At 30.5% G+C, this 19,391-nt stretch overlaps 1 protein-coding gene across 1 annotated transcript; it reads left to right on the top strand.

Moving 5' to 3' along the window:
* The first annotated feature begins 14,241 nt into the window (after nucleotides 1-14,241).
* LOC129305893 (formin-like protein 16) lies at nucleotides 14,242-14,986 on the top strand. The gene is made up of 2 exons (XM_054946077.1): nucleotides 14,242-14,395; nucleotides 14,656-14,986. The coding sequence occupies exons 1-2, from the start codon at nucleotides 14,308-14,310 to the stop codon at nucleotides 14,805-14,807; spliced, it is 240 nt and encodes a 79-aa protein (XP_054802052.1). The 5' UTR covers nucleotides 14,242-14,307; the 3' UTR covers nucleotides 14,808-14,986.
* The last annotated feature ends 4,405 nt before the right edge of the window (nucleotides 14,987-19,391 follow it).

Genomic DNA, 19,391 nt, shown 5'->3' with positions numbered 1-19,391 from the left:
TGGCCAGAGAAACGTAAGAAGAACGATTAAAATTTATCCAAATATCGTTCTGCAAGTTTCCAACCCTCCAAACGAAAAAAAGAAAAAAAAAATTAAGGAAAAGAAAAAAGAAGAAAAGAAATATTGAACAAAGCAAGCTTGACTCGATCAAAATCTATCCAGTGGATCAGATTAATTCTATTTTCATTTCATATATATACTAAAACAAACATTTATTTATTTTTATTTCTTTTCTCCCCTTCTTTTTAAATACCAAAACAAACCATTAGATAAAAGAAAAATTGCCCAAATATGTCCTTTTAAAGTAACTTAAGCCATTTTGATATATTAAGGTTTGTTACTTGTACCAAATAGCTTACCGGAGAAGCTCTCATACAGCACACTTGTAAAGTTGTGATTAATTCTCTAATCACTCGATGTGGGACTAATGCATGCATCTAATAGTTCTTTCGTTTTAAATTATTTTTAGAATTACTTTTATTCTAGAATAATGTCATGTAGAATTTTAATGAAGATTCAATTATTTTACTTTACCATTGTATTTTTTTCATTATTGAAAAGAATGACAGTTGGAGAGCTGATCAAGTCCATGGTTAGAAATTCAGCAGACCATGGTGCTGCTCTTATTTCCGGCTACCACTCCCTATTCTTTTAACACACACACGCACATATACATGCAGGCATATGACGATGAGGAAACTGGCTGGATCTTTGCCAAGCAAACCACCTCCACCGAAAGGGTCTGGGCATAGAACACCAGTTTACAAACTAAATCTACCACGACCACCACCACCAGTGCAGTATAGGTAGGCATTTTTTGGAATGATCAACTCAATTAATAAAAGGTCTATGTATTCTCACATGATCACATCTCTGGTTTTTTTCCCCCCCTTACATGCAGCGAGTAAATTGCAGAGTCTTGGTTTCATTTGTACAAGGAAGTGTACGTAATTTCTTTATTATAATATTCAACACCGTGATCTTTTTTCTCTAAATTCTCAAAGAGTGGACTAATACACTATGGGAGAGCAGTAGTGAATGCAGCAACCTGAGTCAATGAGGCATAAATTATATAAAATGTAAAAATAAAAAATAATTTAATATATATAATAAATATTTATTTTTGTGAAACATTAATAGAAAAGAAAAATTAAAACGATACTTTTATAAAAATATTCCAAATTTAAGTATAGTGGATTCAAAATCTAAAATCTATTGGATTTAAGTAAAATATAAAAGGACCCAATTTTTTAAAACTCAAATATATTCTAGTTGAGGTCTAGTGGATTAAAAATTATTAGGACAATGAGAACAAGTTTTTAGGATTTCCACCGACTCCTTGTAAATTTTTCAACTTGAGGGAGGACACCCTCAATTGTATTTGCCTCCACCACTGGGGAGAGCTGTGGAATGTATACATGTCAACAATGCTAATTGTAACTGATCCTACTCTTCCAGCTGGTTTCCTCTGTGAAATTTAAACAAAAAAATATTTTGAAATTATGCAAAATTAAATCTTGGGAGAATCACACGTAATGAAGGAACAAATTAAAACACAAGAATATTTAGTTTAAAATCCCTTCAAAAATTATAATTAGAATGAAGGACTGAAACAAGAAATAAATAAATCAAATTTGAAATAACCCATCACAGATCTTTAATTAATCTCAATACAACTGGAATTTAATTTTTCTCCTGGGACAACCATCGCCCACTGTTAATCAGATTTCATGAAAATTTTGATGACCAAGTGACAGGAGAAAGAGACATGGAACGAACACATTGAGTACTTCATTGTGGAGTGCAAACGTTGGAATGGAGACATCTTCGGCCATATTGAGAAGAGGAAGAAGGAGTTGATTCGTAGACTGGAGGGGATTACTCGAGCACTGGACAATGGTGGAAATAAGACTTACTCAGAGAAACTACAAGAGACTCTTTGGATAGAACTTGAGAAAGTCATGTTACAAGATAGCATAATTTGGGCACAAAAAGCTCAAAGTAACTAGGTGTTATTTGGTGACATGAATTCTCGATACTTCAATGCAGTGGCAAACAGTAGAAAAAAAGGCGATTAGAGTGGGAGCCCATTGCAATAATGAAGGCACCTGGATATACGAAGAGAATACCTTAATGCAAATGACTGTTGATTATTTCTCGACATTATTTACAAGAGAGTTGAACACTCATATGGAGGTTGACTGCGACTTCACATATCCTATACTTGATGAAAGTACGCTGGCTAATTTTGGAAGGGACATTCAAGATTCTGAAATTCATGAAGCCATCACTTCCATGGGTGCAATGAAGGCTCCAGGGCTGGATGGGTTCAAGGCCCTGTTCTATCAAAGTCAATGGAATGTGGTAGGTCCATCTATCTGCAAACTCATTATTTGTTTAAATTTTCTTCGGCTATTAATTAATAAACTTTATTAGTATTAATCCCTAAGAAAGATCCTTCGGAAATAGTTTGTGATCTTTGACCTATCAATCTTTGTAATGTAGTGTATAAGGTGATCACTAAGATTATTTTGGGTCGCATGAAGACTTTCCTACTTGATATTATTTCTTCATATCAATGTAGCTTTGTTCTTGGTAAACACAGTTCAAATCACATTATTGTGGCTCAGGAAGTCATTCACTCAATGAGAATGATGGCGGGAAAGAGAAGCTTTATGGCAATTAAGATCGAGCTCAAAAAAGCATATGATAGATTAAGCTGGAAGTTCTTGTTGAATTGCCTTGAGCATCTTAAATTCCCTCAAAATATGATTGATATTATTATGATCTGTGTTTCCTCTACTTCTATGCAATTACTTGGTGATGGTAAGAAGACAGATACTTTTAAGCCCTCTAGGGGGTCCGACAAGGAGTTCCTATATCACCATACCTCTTCATTATTTGCATCAAGCAGCTTGCTCATATTATTCAACAAAAGATGAAAGATAATGAATGGAAGCCTATTGAATTAGGTAAGAATGGTCCCCCAACATCTCATTTATTTTTTGCTGATGATATTATGTTATTCACTGAAGCATCTATGGCACAAGCTACAGTGATCATAGATTGCTTAATTTCATTTTGTACCAACTCAAGCATAAAGGTCAATGCAAGCACGACAAGAGTATACTTCTCAAATAATGTTCATAACTCCCATAGAAAGGAATTAAGCTCTGCATTAGGCTTCTCAAGAATAGATGATTTAAGACAATATCTTAGAGTTCCCCTTCATCATAAAAGGATTAATAAAGAATCTTTTGATGAAATGGTAGACAAAGTTAAATCTGTCTCTCTACCTGGAAGGCATCAGCTTTATCTATGGTAGGTAGAGCAACGTTGATGATTGTTGTTGCATCAGCCATCCCGGGATATATCATGCAATCTTGCCTTTTGCCTTTAAGTTCTTGTGAGTCTCTTGATCATCTTAATCATAATTTCATCTGGGGGGATATAAATGGGACAAACAAAATTCACTTAGTTTCATAGGATCAAGAGTGAGAACATAAGAGGCATGGAGGCCTTAGACTGAAAAATACTAGAACCCAGAATAAGACTTACATGATAAAGCTTGGGTGGAATCTAATCAACAAACGAAATGATGTCTGGGTTTGAGTCATTAGAGCAAAATATAAGTATGGGGCTGATATTATTCCTAAGGTGAAATATGACAAACCTGGATCCAATGTTTGGTCGGGTATAAAAGACTTATGGAAGAAGGCGCTCAAAGGTCTAGACAGAACTAATAGAGACAATTTATGATGGAAGTAGGAAAAGCAGGGAACCTTCACTGTTCGATAACCTTATAATGTTTTATGACCTCTGATGATGAATAGAAAAATTTTTTGGGACAAAATGTAGAAAATCAAAGTTCTACAAAGATGTAAAATTTTTTTGGGACAAAATGTGGAAAATCAAAGTTCCACAAAGGTGGTCTAGGTGGTCTAGTACCTTCAACGGGAGAAGAAAACTGCATTACAACATGTGATTGAATAGGCTCATACTGAACAAGAAGCTAAGGTACATAATTCAAAGGGACCCAAGGCACAGTTGGTATAGCAAGATTGACATGTGAAGAAACGTGTTGAATATAGGTTTTGTGCCTAGCTTCAGCATCAATTAACATCGTAGTAACTATACTTATATCATATTGTCCTCTAGCAACATTAATGATAGTTATAACATGATCATATTCAAAACTAAGGCTATTCAACATGTGAGAGATTTGTGAAGAAATGGAGGTGCGATGACTTAAGACAGCCAAATTATCACATATGGATTTAATATTGACTCAATGCTCTTTCATGATTAAATCTCCTTTTCACTACATTGAAAGCAAATTCTGATAATGAAGGACTTTTAACTCAGACTTTGTAGAATACAAATCATATAAATGACTTCAAATATAAAATATAATGTCAAATACCACAATATCTGGAAGGATGGACTTACTAACAGTAGAAAGGAGCCATGAAGCCAAGGCTATATCATTCTGTTTATATGTTACAAATGTCAGATTTGCTGCCACCTAACTATTATCATCTTGAATTATTGGGGTTGGAACTGGTTATGTACCTTCAAATATATAGAATGTAACCTATGTTGTTTGACTCTAAGAGCAACAGACTGCTTTGACAAAAGAAAATTATTGTCATCAAGAATGACATTAATTCGCTTGTTGGAAAATGAATTTAGAGTTGAAGCAATAACAAGAGTTGGAACTTGAGCCATAGTCACAATAAAACAATAAAGAGATAAAGACAAAGTACTAGAAAGAAGAGAGAATAAGAAGAAGATGAATCGATCTCATATAATGACGAAAGAGATGAAAAAAAAAAGAGAAAGAGAACAAAAAAGACAAAGCATAATACATTTCTCCAATTCTTCACTCTGATATCGTGTAATGATGAAAGAGAAAAAAAGAAAAGGAAAGAGAATATATGAATAATACGATCTTTGATTACGTTATAAACTGAGTACATTTGAGTATTTACAGACTAATGAGACGGTTTAGACTAACTGACATTAGCTAAACTTAGTTGAAACTAAAACCATTTGTTGCAATAGATAAACTAACACACTGAACCTTAACAACTAATCGTAGGCCTGTATATAGGCCAAGCTATATTTGCTAACAGAGTGGTATCAGAGAAAGATGATAATGGAGAACTCTTGTACATGGTGCAATGAATATAAGGAAAATCTTCTTCATGTACTTAGGGACTACCCACAGACTTATATATTTTAGTTCTTTGTCATTAAACCTAATAAGCAGTCTATATTCTTCACAATAGAGTTAAAAACATGGCTCAAGTGAAATTTATGATATTCTGTTAATAATAATATTGAAGACTGGGCTACTATATTTGTCTTTACCTACTAGCTATTATGGAAAAGGCGCAACATATGCATTTTTAAGGGTCAGATCACCACTAATGATAAAGTACGAGCTCAAACTATGGCTGTTCTACAGAGTTTAAGAGGTATCATCGATCAAAGTAAAAAGTTTCACTAGTATGGCCAGCCACCGAGAAATTGTGAGTAGATTTCACCTCCTCCTAGAGGCTGGGTTATGTTGAACATTAATGGGTCTTTTCTTAGGAAATGAAACATGAAAGATGTGGTGGGGTGTATAGGGATCATCATGAAAAATTCATCTATGGTTTCATGCTAGGGCAATCAAAACTAATAATTTGAACACAGAATTATGAGTTGTACTTATGGGCTCTAAATATGCTTGAGATATAGGCATACGACAATTGGTGATTGTTTTCAACTCCTTAGAAGTAGTGGAACTCGTGAAGGGTGGAGATATCAATACACATGAGGATAGGGAACTCATTGTAGAAATAAAGTCTATACTCAAACGCAAATGGCAGAAGACTTTCTCACTAGAAAAGCACTTTATATATGGCTTGGGTTCAACCACAAAAGTGTTTCAGATGAGTTCAAGAATTTGCTTGCTCAAAATTGTATTAGCATCAGCAGTTAGTTGACTGTTGCCTTTGTGTATCAAATGATGATGATGATGATGATAGTATTGGGTACCAAATGACTTTTTCAAAACAAAAAAAAAAGCACTCTATTCCTCTAAATACTTATTGGCATTATTGTAATTAAGCACTCTTTAGTAGTGATATCTTCTCATAATTAATTAGCAAATTCCTTTTTAACTTTTTATTTTTAAAATTATTATAAAATATTGTTTGTGAGGTTCAAATATTGGGGCGGTCTAGTTTTCATTTAAATCTCATGTTTTATAAGTGAGATGACATTGACCTTGGCTATCTCAATTATTTTTTAATGCTATAAACAAAAAAGTGATTCTAAGTACGCACTAACATGTTTGAAGGAACCAAGCTAATAGACAAATGCACCTTATTGTTTTGTTTTGGTTTGCTTTTTTTTTTTTAATTAATGTTGTACTCTATGGTACACAATTTTTTACATTTATTGAATTTGATAAGGTTGATCTAAATTAAAAAATTTTATCTTCATTTTAAAAATTGAATAAGATTCTATGTATGTATATTTATTTATTTTATTTAAATTTTTTATTTTTTAAAAAATAAAAAGGGCTTTTAGACTCAACCCTGAGCTCTTCAAGTAAGTGTTCATCCATTTTCTTACCTCTAGGTGGGGGCATCTCGTTATAAAGGATGGTTTTGTAATTTTAATGAAAAATAAAAATATTTATATAAGACTATCCAAGAATGATGATCACGTGGTCCAAAAAAAGAAGAAGACGTTATTTTTTTCATTAAATGATGGATGCAAGATTTTTGTGCCTTTCAATTTTTGTTTTTTTTGTTTTTGATAAGTACAAAGAATAGGCAATAGCAGAGATTATCGAGATATCGAAAATAAAGAGTAAACTTCGAAGTAAGTAAATTGACTGAACTTAAGCGGCAAGTAATTCCAATGGAAGGTTTTGGAGTGTCACAGAGAGTTTTTTTTTTTTTTTTAACAATATTAACTAGGCCCAGTTTCTTGGACATGAAGGCGGAATATAATATTAACGTGGCCCAAAAGAAGACGTTGTTTTTTTTGTCAACGCCCAAAGAAGACTATTAAGGAATTGAAGGGCTTTACAGCAGAAATTCTTGAGAGCATATATCATGTCTTTCTTATTTTGTCCTTAAATCCTTTATCATTATAATTAAAAAGTGAGAAGAAGTATTTAGTCATATTATATTTCGCACATCCACATTGATTAATACATGGAAATTTTTAAAAATAATTTTGAAAAGTACTAAATATTCTATATTTTGAACTAAGTTTAAATAGGAATAAATGTCTTACAATTTGGATAAAAAAAAATTACATCGGAACAGCCGACAAGATTCAGATTGAGGAGCTACTGGGACTTGAAATCCTCTGAGTAAGAGAGGAAGATCTGTTACAAAAATTGCCCCAAGAACTCCATCTTTCAAGCCTACACCGCCAGGAGGAACTACTTAACTAATTCAGTTCGATCGCCTCCACCTGCAGCGTGGTAGCAAATCTCCGGCCGGTCGAATAATTATATGTATTTCCGTGTGTTTTATGAATTTTGTCTCTTAATTAAGTAGTTGATGTGATGAAATAAGGTTGTTGCAAAAGACCTTTAGGTCTAGTGACACGAAAGGCTCCCTCTTCGTAGGGGAAATCACAAGTTTGAACCTATGCTTGTACGTATGGATATGTGTGTTTCAGAATATATGTGTATGTGTATGTGTTTAATTGGGGTTCATGGGAAACTGAGGTGATAGACTAATGCCTCTACATATATGTGCGTGTGCATATGCGTGTATAATGAATAAATATTTATATATTATTTATTATAATAATATATAAATAACAAGTGTCAGGGATGATATGGATGATTTTGATTTATTTTTAGAATTGAAGGATTCAAGAGAAATGATAATATAAAAAAAATATTAAACATTGTATTGCTTCATTGATGATTAATTTTTTCTGATCAAAAGGTGCAAGGGAGTTGTCTTGAAATAAGACTAATTAAGTAAGGCCTTGTTTGGTTCCAAAAATGAGATAAATAATGGAAGAGGGAATATAACGAAGAAAAAGTAATTTTAATAAGAAATGGCTTTTATTTCCATGAAAATAGATGACGAGAAATATAAAATAAAAAAGAACAAAAGATTCAACGCCTTCAGAAATGATTGTGGCATTCTATAACTTTTGTTCATCTAATATATTAGACACGTTGATCCACCAAAAATGAAAGCAGTATAGAGCATTAAAGACAAGTCATTTTTGTTTTAGGACCACTTTGACAATACAAATTATTTTGGTTACTTACACATATTCTTTTGTTGGAGACAATTATGTTTGAGATATAGTCAAATATTAAATGTGGACATATCTTCTAGTGGCATTCAAATATTAATTTGTCATGTTATGAGGGACTAACACATTTTTCTAGACCCAACCCTCTATTGCTTATTAGGTAATACAAATAAATATTAGACATTAGTAACATTTATTTTGCAAATATTGATATTAATTATAATTCATATTAATATTTATTTTTAATGCCTTGATAGTTTCGTGGCTGACATGAATTCAGTTATTACATGTCCAAACTAGATTTTAGGGCTAATTTATGTCTTCTCATCTTTGGATTTTTCTGTATGCGCTTTTCTTGCAGGGTTAGATGTCAGATGGATGCCATACGGACCCTCGTTTTATTATTATTATTATTATTATTATTATTATAAGAGAAAATATTACTCCTCCAGACCAAAATATAAGTCATTGATCACTAATTTATGATTCTAAAAAAATGTTAATTAAAATCTTAATTTCTTAAAATAAGTTACATCTTTTTTTAATTTTACCCTCATTAAATACCCTATATAAGTACTTTAATAATGATAATTAAAATTTTAATGCATCATTTTTTTCAAAAAAATTAATAAATGAAGTAAGGGTATAGTTACAAAAAAATTATAAAAGTTATCTAATGCCTTATATTTTAGACTAAATAAGGCTTCTAGAAGATGCCATGTATTGTGGTCTAGAGGGAGTATATGTTTTATTTTATATATATAAAATTACAAAATTTTAAAAAGTACTATTATATATTTTGTCAAAAATTGTCTCTCGTAGCATTAAATAAGATAAAAAATTAATATTTATTAAATTAGATTCATTAGAATCAGGGATAGACAGTTAACTTGTTAGATATGTTTTAAAATGAAAAAATTTCCAAACTTTAACCCTATTAAAAATAGGAAGAGAAAGAGATACACTATATACAATGAGCTGTAAAATTAAATTCATAACATGGCTAAAATTAGAAAATGGTAATAAATAACTTTTCATATATCTTATATTAAGTGTCAAAAAATCACTCTATAAGATGTCCTATAATAGGGACTGGATAGAGTATATATGAGTTATTTAAAATTTGCTCTTATTTTAAAAATAAAGGGAATATGAGTTTCACCGATCGGGTACAGTGAATTTTTGTGCGCATAAATTTTAACAAAAATTATCTTCTTAGAGTTCGAATTATATGGACTAATTTGAAGATTAAACCAGTCTCAATTAACGGTCTAATTAAAAAATTAAAATAAATAAATAGCTTTTCTTGGTAGCAATATGCTTGAAGGAACTATAGGATAATTAACCAATTCAGATCATCCCAATACTCTCTTTTAATATTTCTTTTCACCCTCAATTTCATTCATCCATTATATTTATTTATTTGATTTAATTGTATATGATTACTAGTTTTTGTATTTAACTAAATATATTATTCTTTTAATTACTGCACCTTTTTATTTAAATGCAAAATTTAAATATCCTTAATTTTCATTGACTCGGAGAAGAGAGCGAAATGATGCTCTCAAGTCTAAATCTGGAGTCCAAGCGAAAATGTGGTGTGAACATTTGAGCAATCCAACGTTGACAAGGACAATGACCTCTTTAATTATGTGTTTTATTTAGTGATGTTGCCATCACAAGTCCATGTCAATTAGGTGTGAGCATACTCGATCAACATTTCAAGTTTTGCCATAAATAATTTTTTATTTCAAAGAAAGGATTATTGTAATGCATGTTTCAACATATACGTGGCCAGAGAAACGTAAGAAAAACGATTAAAATTTACCCAAATACCGTACTGCATGTTTCCAACCCCTCAAGCAAAAAAAGAAAAGGAAAAAAAATGAAGGAAAAGAAAAAAAATATTGAACAAAGCAGCTTGATCGATCAAAATATATCCAGCGGATCAGATTGATTATATTTTCCTTTAATAGATATACTAAAATAAACATTTATTTTTTCTTTGTTTTTTTTTTGCTTCTTTTTAAATACCAAAATGTAGCATATTAGATTAATTTGAATCCAACGTTGACATTTACAATGTCTCTTTATACTTATATGTTTCATTTTAGTGATGTTGCCCCATGTCAATTAGGGGTGAGCATATATATCAAGTTTTTCTGTAAATCATTTTTCATTTCAAAGAAATTAAGGGGTCTTTTTCTGGTGTCAACCTCAAATATATATGCTCCCTCAGTTAAAAAATGTAAATTATTTTTAATCGAATCTTACTTCCAATAAAGTAATTATCTACTTTTAAACTAACTTTATTTTTTTATATTTTCTCCTATTAAACAACCTACAATAAATATAAAATTATTTATCAATAGAATACTTTTGATAAAAAAGCAATGATTACATCTCGAAATACTAAAAATGCCTTACATTTTTTAACATCCAACTTTTCAAAAAATGTCTTATATTTTTTAAGGGAGGAAATATATATATATATATATATATTACCCTCCCATGCTTTTTATAAGAGACTTTATATATTTTAAGAAGTATTAATTCTTTGTTTTTACTAAACACCTTTAATTATATATATAGAGAGAGAGAGAGAGGCGGGGAGAGAGAGAGAGAGTTTTGAAAAATGATTGAAAATGTATACTATTTAAATGAGAATAATTAATTTTAACTATTTTAATTTTCTTAATTTATGTAAAAATTGTTCGACGTTTCTTATAATTTTAAAGAATAAAAAATAAAAATAATTCTTATACTTAAAAATAATTACAAATAAAAATTATGTAAAAATAGTTATAAATTCGTGGTAGGCATTGGGCACTAAAGAAATGTACCAAATTGATATTAAAAAGTAAGAAAATGAAACTTTTCAGTACCTCAAATTTAGTTTAGTTAACACTTTGGTCCCTGATATTTAATTTTTATCAATTAAGTTCTTAAAGTTTGATAATCACACATTATTAGATCTTATGGTGATATTTCTCCTTCAAACCATGTACTGGGATTAGTTGTGTATGGTTATGAATTTTTTACAGACTTGATTGATATAGATTAATTTTTTAAAGACCAAATCAATAATTGAGAAACAAATTTAAAAGATTAAAAAGTTTTATTATGTCTTAAAAATTGGTCATCTTCTTCATCATATATTTTTGAAACGCTAAGCTATATCGATATATTGTTCCAAATAGTGTGTTATATATATTATGTCCGTCTTCAGTAGTGGAAATGGTTGATAACTAATAAATAATGTGGTTCACCACATTATTAGAGACTAGTTTCTTTTATTAGACGCAATCATATTGGTATTACCATAAAATGTTTAACGGGAATAAATGTCACACTCACCCGACATTAATGCTACGCGACATCAATGGCTCCTTTATGCTTCTCTAATAAAATACGATTTGGGCTATTTAACAGGCATTGTTAAAACTAAATTACACATACTTTCAAGCAAGAGTATACATTTGATAGTCTAATTTTATATTCAATTTGGTTCTTTAATTTTATAAGATATATTTTTAGTTTTTTAATCCAAATACTGTTAGTTTCAAATAATAATTTTTTATATCATTCACTGATATTCAAAAAATTGAAATCGTTATATTAACATTTAAAATTTTAATGTTAGCATGTTTTTGTTAATGAAATTAACGATGTTAATATTAATTAGAGGATTAAAGAACATACAATTTATAAAATTAAGGGATCAAATATATACTATTGCCTATATTTCATGTAAAGCTTGAGTTTGATAATAACACTAGGTCTTAAAAATTATTTGGTAGCTAGCTAATCATCCTCCATCAAATTCATCATTCATCATTTGGTTTGATTTGTGGTTATCCGATCTCTTCACAATATGAAAAGGAAATTCTAGTTGAGATGGAATATCCGTTTTTATGTTTTCCTTAATTATTTTGCGAAAGTATTACAAGAAAGTAGACATTTAACATTGGTAATTAATATTAGTTTTACAAAAAAACAAATGTTAAAAAGGAGGTGGCATGGGTATAAATTTTTTGAAGAACATCTCACGTCAGTTTAATAAAAAATTGACGTGCAATGTATTTACCATGTTGGTTATAAATAAAACCAACATGGTAAACTTCAATGATTTGAAAAAAAAAATTAACGTGTTTCCACATTAGTTAAACGAGTAACTAACGTGGAAACTAGGTTCCACGTCGATTATCCACGTAACCAACATGGAATCTACGTTGTCTCTCCCTCTTCTCTCAAAGCTTTCTTCTTCCCATTGTCTGTCTCGTTTGTTGCCGTTCTGTCTGCCGCTCACCAACATCCGTCGTTGTGGGTATAGGTACGTTGTTCCTCTTCTCTCCTTTCTCGTTCCTTCCTCCTCCTCCATTGTTGGTTGATGTTTTTCTTTAACATTTTCTTCTTCTTCCTTATTTCAACATTAGAGTGGTAGATTTCTTCTTCTCTCTTCCTCTTCCATTATTAGGGTTTTTCGATTTTCTGAGTTCCACATTTCTTTCCTCTGTTGGTTCCAAGTGAGTTTCAATTTTTTTTATTAATTTTTTATTGATTTATGAAATTCATAGTAGATGGGAAGTTGTACATATGAAGTTTTACATTTCAAGTTTTCATCTTTGTTCTTACATAATTTCTTTTTACACTACATTGTTAAGAGTAGAAAAATTTTTATATCTCCAATGCTGTGATTGTTGCTGTTTGGATTTTGATATTGTTTCATTTTGTGATTGTTGATATTTTTGGGATGCCATAATTTAAGGGGAGACTCTACCAATTTTTTTTTAATTTTTACATATAGAAAAATAAATACGATTTTTGTAGGATGAATCTTGTTATGGTTTTCATTTTGTGATTGTTGAAATTTTGGGACCGCTTATTAATTTGATAGGGAGACTTTGATGATTTTTTTCTAATTTTTACAAATTGAAAAATAATATACTTCAAGGAATTTTAATAATATACTTTAATTAAGATAATGCATGAGAGTTTGATTTCTTTTATTTTTTATTTTAGTCACATAATATTGTATAATATACACATATTCTATTTTATTCTATAATTTAATTATTCAGAATTCTTAAATTTAGAATGCGTTTCTTTCTTTTGCATTGTTATGTGTTATAAGTTGCTTAGAATTACTTAAATTTTATAATTCTTGACAAATAAGTTGAATTTCATTGTTGTTGAAAATTGTTAAATTGTAAATATGACGGATTAAATGTTGATTAAATAGATAGTTAAACAATGAATTGTAGGTGTATGAATGCTAAGAGAACAAGTAAAAAAATATAATAATAGGGTAGAACATTTTATTGAATTTACTAAAAGAAATGCTTTTAAAAAAATGGATTGTGTTTTTGTCCTTGGATTAAATGTTTAAATAAGAGTTGATTAGGTATTTTTGAAATAAGATTGCAATTGCACTCGCAATCAAAGCTGTAATTTAGAAGACTAAAACCTTCAAGGACCTTTATGCCATTGCCGTAGTCATTTAATCTGGAAGAGTTTGATCCAATCACGCTTTAACCTTGACAAAACATTGTATCTTTTATTTTTTAATTTTCAATAACACGTGGGTTTGGTGTATGATACAAAGTCCAAGAAACAAGTCATATTTACTATTCATGAATAACATGACTATTTCATATTTAGCATTATCTAATGAATTTTTTTGCCTACCCAACAACATTTTAATTTTCTGCTAACATTGTTTGAAATGGCTTCATTTTTATAATAAACATTGTATAAGATAGCGCGTTGTGGCAGACAAATAATGGTGCTACACTATATATGCCCACCAATAATATTCTATGTCTAGGTTGTTCAAACATCAATATTGTTAATGGACCTTTTTCTGTAAAGTTACATGTTTGAAAACATGCACAAGTTCACATATGACTATTCAAATCCAAGTCGATATAAGTATCTACTTTAGAAACTTTATAAATTTGAGCGCATTGAAGCAAATAGGTAAAGCTACATATCCATAACCAAGAAGAATAGAGATCGATGGGTGTGTCTTCTCTATACCGTTTTCTGATGGCTCTTCTACTTATCGTTTCCCCTCTTCTCTTGCAGTGCGCCAACGCTAATGCGGGTATGCTTCTGTATCTATCACAATCTTATACTGTACATAATACAGTTATTGTGTAGTTCATCAAATGGAAAACGCAAAATTGGTCGTACTCACCTTAATTAATTATGATATGGTATATATCTAAGTTAAGCACATATTGTTAGGATGTTTGAATGTAAGTAGATTTTAGTTGATGTGATGAATCTTGCATCGAATAAAACTAGCTAGACTTAATGACTGATATATAATTAAGTAGAACTCATATATTTGAACATGTGCAGGCATGACAATGAGAAAACTGGCAGGATCTTTGCCAAGTAAACCACCCCCACCGAATGGGTCTGTTCATAGAGTTCCAGCTTTCAAATCTCCTCCACCACGACCACCTGCAGCCCAATTTCCTCCCCCTCCCCCTCCGCCGCACTATATCTAGAGATTTCTGGAATGATCAACAAATAATTTATAAAGGATCTATGTGTGTGTGTGTGTTTACATCTCTGTTTAATTTGGTTTCTGCATGCAGCGAGTAGCAGAAGCTGCATTTCATATGTGCAAGGCGCATACGTAATTTCTTTATTGTAAGATTGAATATGAACATCTTTTTTCTCTTAATTCTCAAGAGTGGACTTGAACACTGTGAGGGCTGACGAACTGATGAGCCAGTTAGATGATATGGGACCAATAATATATGTGTGTTAACAGATAATTGAGTTGCTAAATTTAGTGATGGCGAGAATTTTCAAGTTTAATGTTCCATAAAGGGTTTGGAGGCCATAGTTTTCAAATCTTGATCAAACATTCGAATAGTTTATGTTGGCCGAGGAGATGGGGTTAATTAAGCTGATGAGCGATGATCAAACAAAATTACACACGCACTTGTAACCGTGCGCGTATCTCCCCGCTAGTTTCCTTTGCGAAATTTAAAAACAAAAAAATTTTGAAATAAGATCCCTTCAAAAATTGTAACTAGGATGAAGGATTGCAACTCCAACTAAAATTGGTGTGAGTAGTAAGCTTTTATCACTTAAGCAAATGTCTACATGTTTTTGTGCATGTTATAATTTAGTTGGAAGAGGTCTATCCATTATTGCATTCAGTACCTTGGAGAAAAATTCCTTGTTGTTAGCCTACTCCGTATATTTTCAGAAAAAAAATAAAGGATTGAGACAAGTAAAATAAAACGGACTTGTAATGACCAGTATTCCGCTCTTTAATCGTGATCCAACTGGAATTTAATTGTTCTCCGGGGACAGCCTACTGAAATCCATGTTAGTAAATAATATTGGCTGTCAAACGACTTATTAAAAAAAAAAGAATCAGTATATTTCTTATTAATACTTACAGGTGTTGTGGTTAGCAATGATAATCTAGTAATCACCCGTAGCTGATCAAAATGATAATTGGATCTTTTTCATAGATAAAAAATAATATTTGTGTAGTTTTGTAATTTTTCGAGTCATTTTTTTTTTTGTGTCAGATAACTATTAAAGTTAATTTTTTTTAAAAGGTAGAGTGCTGAACGCACTGCTTTTTAATATTGATGGAAGAAAATGTGCCATAAATAAATTTAACATATCAAATGTTTCTGAAGAAATAGTTAAGAGATAAAAATGTTCTTTAACCATTTAAGGTTTTTGGAGATTATTAAAGTTGGACTGGGCAAGATCCATGCACGGTTCGAAATAATTTTTAAAAAAATGTGTTGTTTTATTAAAAGAATTCAAAAGAAATTTGTTCTACTTATTTTCGTACTGTAATGTTTTTGCCACTTGATAATCATTTTTTTATTTAAAAATTCATTTTTTTCTTATTTTTTAAAAATTTAGATGAGTTGGGTTATAAATAAAGGACATGCTTCACGACTCAAATAATATTTATAAATTATATACTTTTTTCTATTAAAAAATGCTGAGAAGTTAAATGTTAAAAAATATAAGATATTTTTAATATTTCAAAGTGTAATTATTATTTTTTTCCAAAAGAGCCTCTAGTAAATAAATCATTTAATATTTATTTTAAAGTAAAATATCCTATTAAATAGAAATAAATTTAGAAAGACAGTGTTTGTTTGAAGACAAACAACTAATTTATTGAAGTGAGATTTGTTTAAAAATAATTTACATTTTTAAACTGAGGTGTACTAGCTACTAATGTCTTCACAGGTACATGTAACTGTTCCTTACTAATTGAACTAAATAATATTTGTCGTCTTTAATAATTTGATGAAATGCTTTGGAGTCTCCTCAATTATAAAGTATATTGATGATAATGTCATGGAAATTCAAGGACTCTATCCGTGTTATTTATTTCAAAATAGCAATATAGAAGAGTAAAAAATAAAAATCATGTAAAAGCAATGGTGTCCCATTAATAAAAAATAAATTGCCCATGTAAAAGCAATTAAAAAGTCCTAAGCGAGAAGATGTGATCTGAGTGAAGTCACTAAAGTAGCTATATCGTAGAGGCATTTCTGCGAAGTTACATGCATGGGCAAGTAAATCGGATCTAAATTAAAGTCAATGGGATTTAATTTGCATGACTTGCTTGGAAACATGCACGTATAAATTTGGATGTGATCGATGGAGCTACTAGTTATAGGAACGTACAGCATCACCAATATGCATGCATGCTTGGAAACATGATTTTAATTAAACATTAGTTCGAGAAATAATGAATCAAGTCACTATATTTAATATTTACAACAGATGCACAATATATCTGGACTGGTCATGTATGCAGGGATGACCACGAGAAAACACAATTGATTTTGGTGCTGAATCGTCTAGATTTTTAATTTGTACGATTTAAATTTACATGTTTTATTTTATATATATTAAAATAAAAATTATAAAAATTTTAAGAAATATATCTTATCATCAATCTGTGGAGACTTCAAAGTAATTTGACCATTCAAGGCACTTAAGAGTATTTTTAATATTTACATGGGACTCTAGGATAATTCTCTCTAACTATTTTTATGTATGAATAAATTATGTTTAAATATTTATAAGTGATTATTCGGACATAAACGAAAAGACATCCATGATATACAATGACAAATAAAATTCTAAATTTGCACTATAGATTACGGTTACAATGTATATTGGCTCAATGATTTCCTTCATTTTGAGAAATTAAGGGGTTAAGGTTCAAAATCTGCCCTTGGCCCGTTGGCACGTTTTACCCATGTTTGACCAGCCACACTGGTGTTGGAGCTCCTGTAGCAACCTCCCACCAGCAAGGTGCCTTAGGCAACCAGTGACAGGGACACTTAAAAAAAAAAAAACAAAGAGAGAGGGATAGGCAAGGACATTTTGGTAATTGATACATAAAATTATATTACATTGAAGGACTTGGACCTCAAGACCTGCAATGTATTTTCAGCATGCATTGAACCCTCACAAGAAATAAATTCATTTTGAAGGCCTTGGTGAAATTATCCCTAAAACTTATGGGGCTTTAGGGTTATTTGTGCATTTCAAGTGACCTTTTGAGAATTAGAATTGACACATGGAACCTTGCGTGATTTTCCCATTCTTCATTGAGTCAGAGAGAGAAATGATACTCTCAATATAATCTGGAGTCCAAGCGAAAATGTGAATTAGGTGTGAACATTTGACTAATTAATCCAACGTCGATATTGACAGTGACCTCTTTAATTATGCGTTTTATTTAGTGACGTTGCCATCACAAGTCCATGTCAATTACGTGTGACCATACTTTGTATGATTTGTTATTTCAAATAAAAGGATTATCGTAATGCATGTTTCAACATTTACATGGCTAGAGAAACGTAAGAAAAACGATTACAATTTACCCAACTATTGTACTGCATGTTTCAAATTAACCACCAATAAAAAAAAGAAAGGAGAATAAAAGAAATATTGCACAAAGCAGCTTGACTCGATCAAAATATATCCAGTGGATTAGATTCTATTTCCCTTTCATATATAGATATACTAAAATAAACATTTCTTTTTTTTTCCTTCGCCTTCTTTAGATACCAAAATAAACCATTAATTTATTAATTTGAATCCAACGTCGACATTGACAATGTATCTCTTTAATTATGTGTTTTGTTTGAATGATGTTGCCATCGCAAGCCCTCAATTCGATGTGAGCATACTCCGTCAACATATATCAAGTTTTGCTGTAAATCATTCATTTAAAAGAAAGTAAGGATTATTGTTCTGCATGTTTCAATATGTACGTGGCCAAGACTATTAATTAATTCACAAATATTGTATTGCTTGTTTCAACCCAAAATTTATATTATATATATGGGTAAACTACACAAAACATCCCTAAACTTTAAACCATATACAAATAACTCCTTTATCCTTTGAAACTTAATAATAAATCTCATTGAGCTTCTAAATTTATGCAAATAACCTTAGCTATGAATTATATACCACCTTAGACTTTATTTTTATGTGTATTTAAGCCTCTTAAAATTTGATTGATATACGGATAACTCCTAAATTTTAAATTATGTATAGGTAATTAATGTATGAAATTAATTATATGAAGCTATCTGTATAAATATAAGGGTTGGGGGGTTTATTATAAAATTTTAAAAGTTAAGGGGGGTGTGTGTGTGAGAGAAAAAAAAGACAAAAATTAATTATAAAGAGAAAAATGTTAATATTAAAATTGATGCATTTAATAAAATTTTAATCTATTCAAAATGTTTTATATTTTAGAATGAAGAAATTTCTTCAAAATACTTTATAATTTGGGACGGAGAAAGTATTAATTATCTATTTTTTCCTAAGAACTTTTAATTATATATATATTAATACAAATCTCATAAGATGATTCTGATTGGTCACATGAAAATCTCTCCACTCTGATTGGTCAGCACACTTCGTTAACATGTTAATTCTTCTCTCTCATTGGTCCATTCCATTTATTATGCATCCCATTATATGGCTTCAGTTGCCATGGGCGACCTCTCCATTTTCAAATTTCGAATGTATAATTCAAAATTCATGGGAGCATTAACTCCAATGGTCCA

This window comes from Prosopis cineraria, unplaced genomic scaffold (genome assembly GCF_029017545.1).
Source record: "Prosopis cineraria cultivar Desert tree isolate PC_DT_omini unplaced genomic scaffold, ASM2901754v1 PC1, whole genome shotgun sequence".
Taxonomy (NCBI): Eukaryota; Viridiplantae; Streptophyta; class Magnoliopsida; order Fabales; family Fabaceae; genus Prosopis; species Prosopis cineraria.
The sequence above is the reverse complement of the archived record's forward strand: the minus strand, read 5'-3'. Positions and strand labels throughout refer to the sequence as shown.

Excerpts from the sequence above, each read along its gene's own strand:
- LOC129305893 (XM_054946077.1), top strand. The coding sequence starts at position 14,308 with ATGGGTGTGTCTTCTCTATACCGTTTTCTGATGGCTCTTCTACTTATC. Across the intron at positions 14,396-14,655 it reads GTGCGCCAACGCTAATGCGG|GCATGACAATGAGAAAACTG; the intron begins GTATGCTTCTGT and ends GAACATGTGCAG.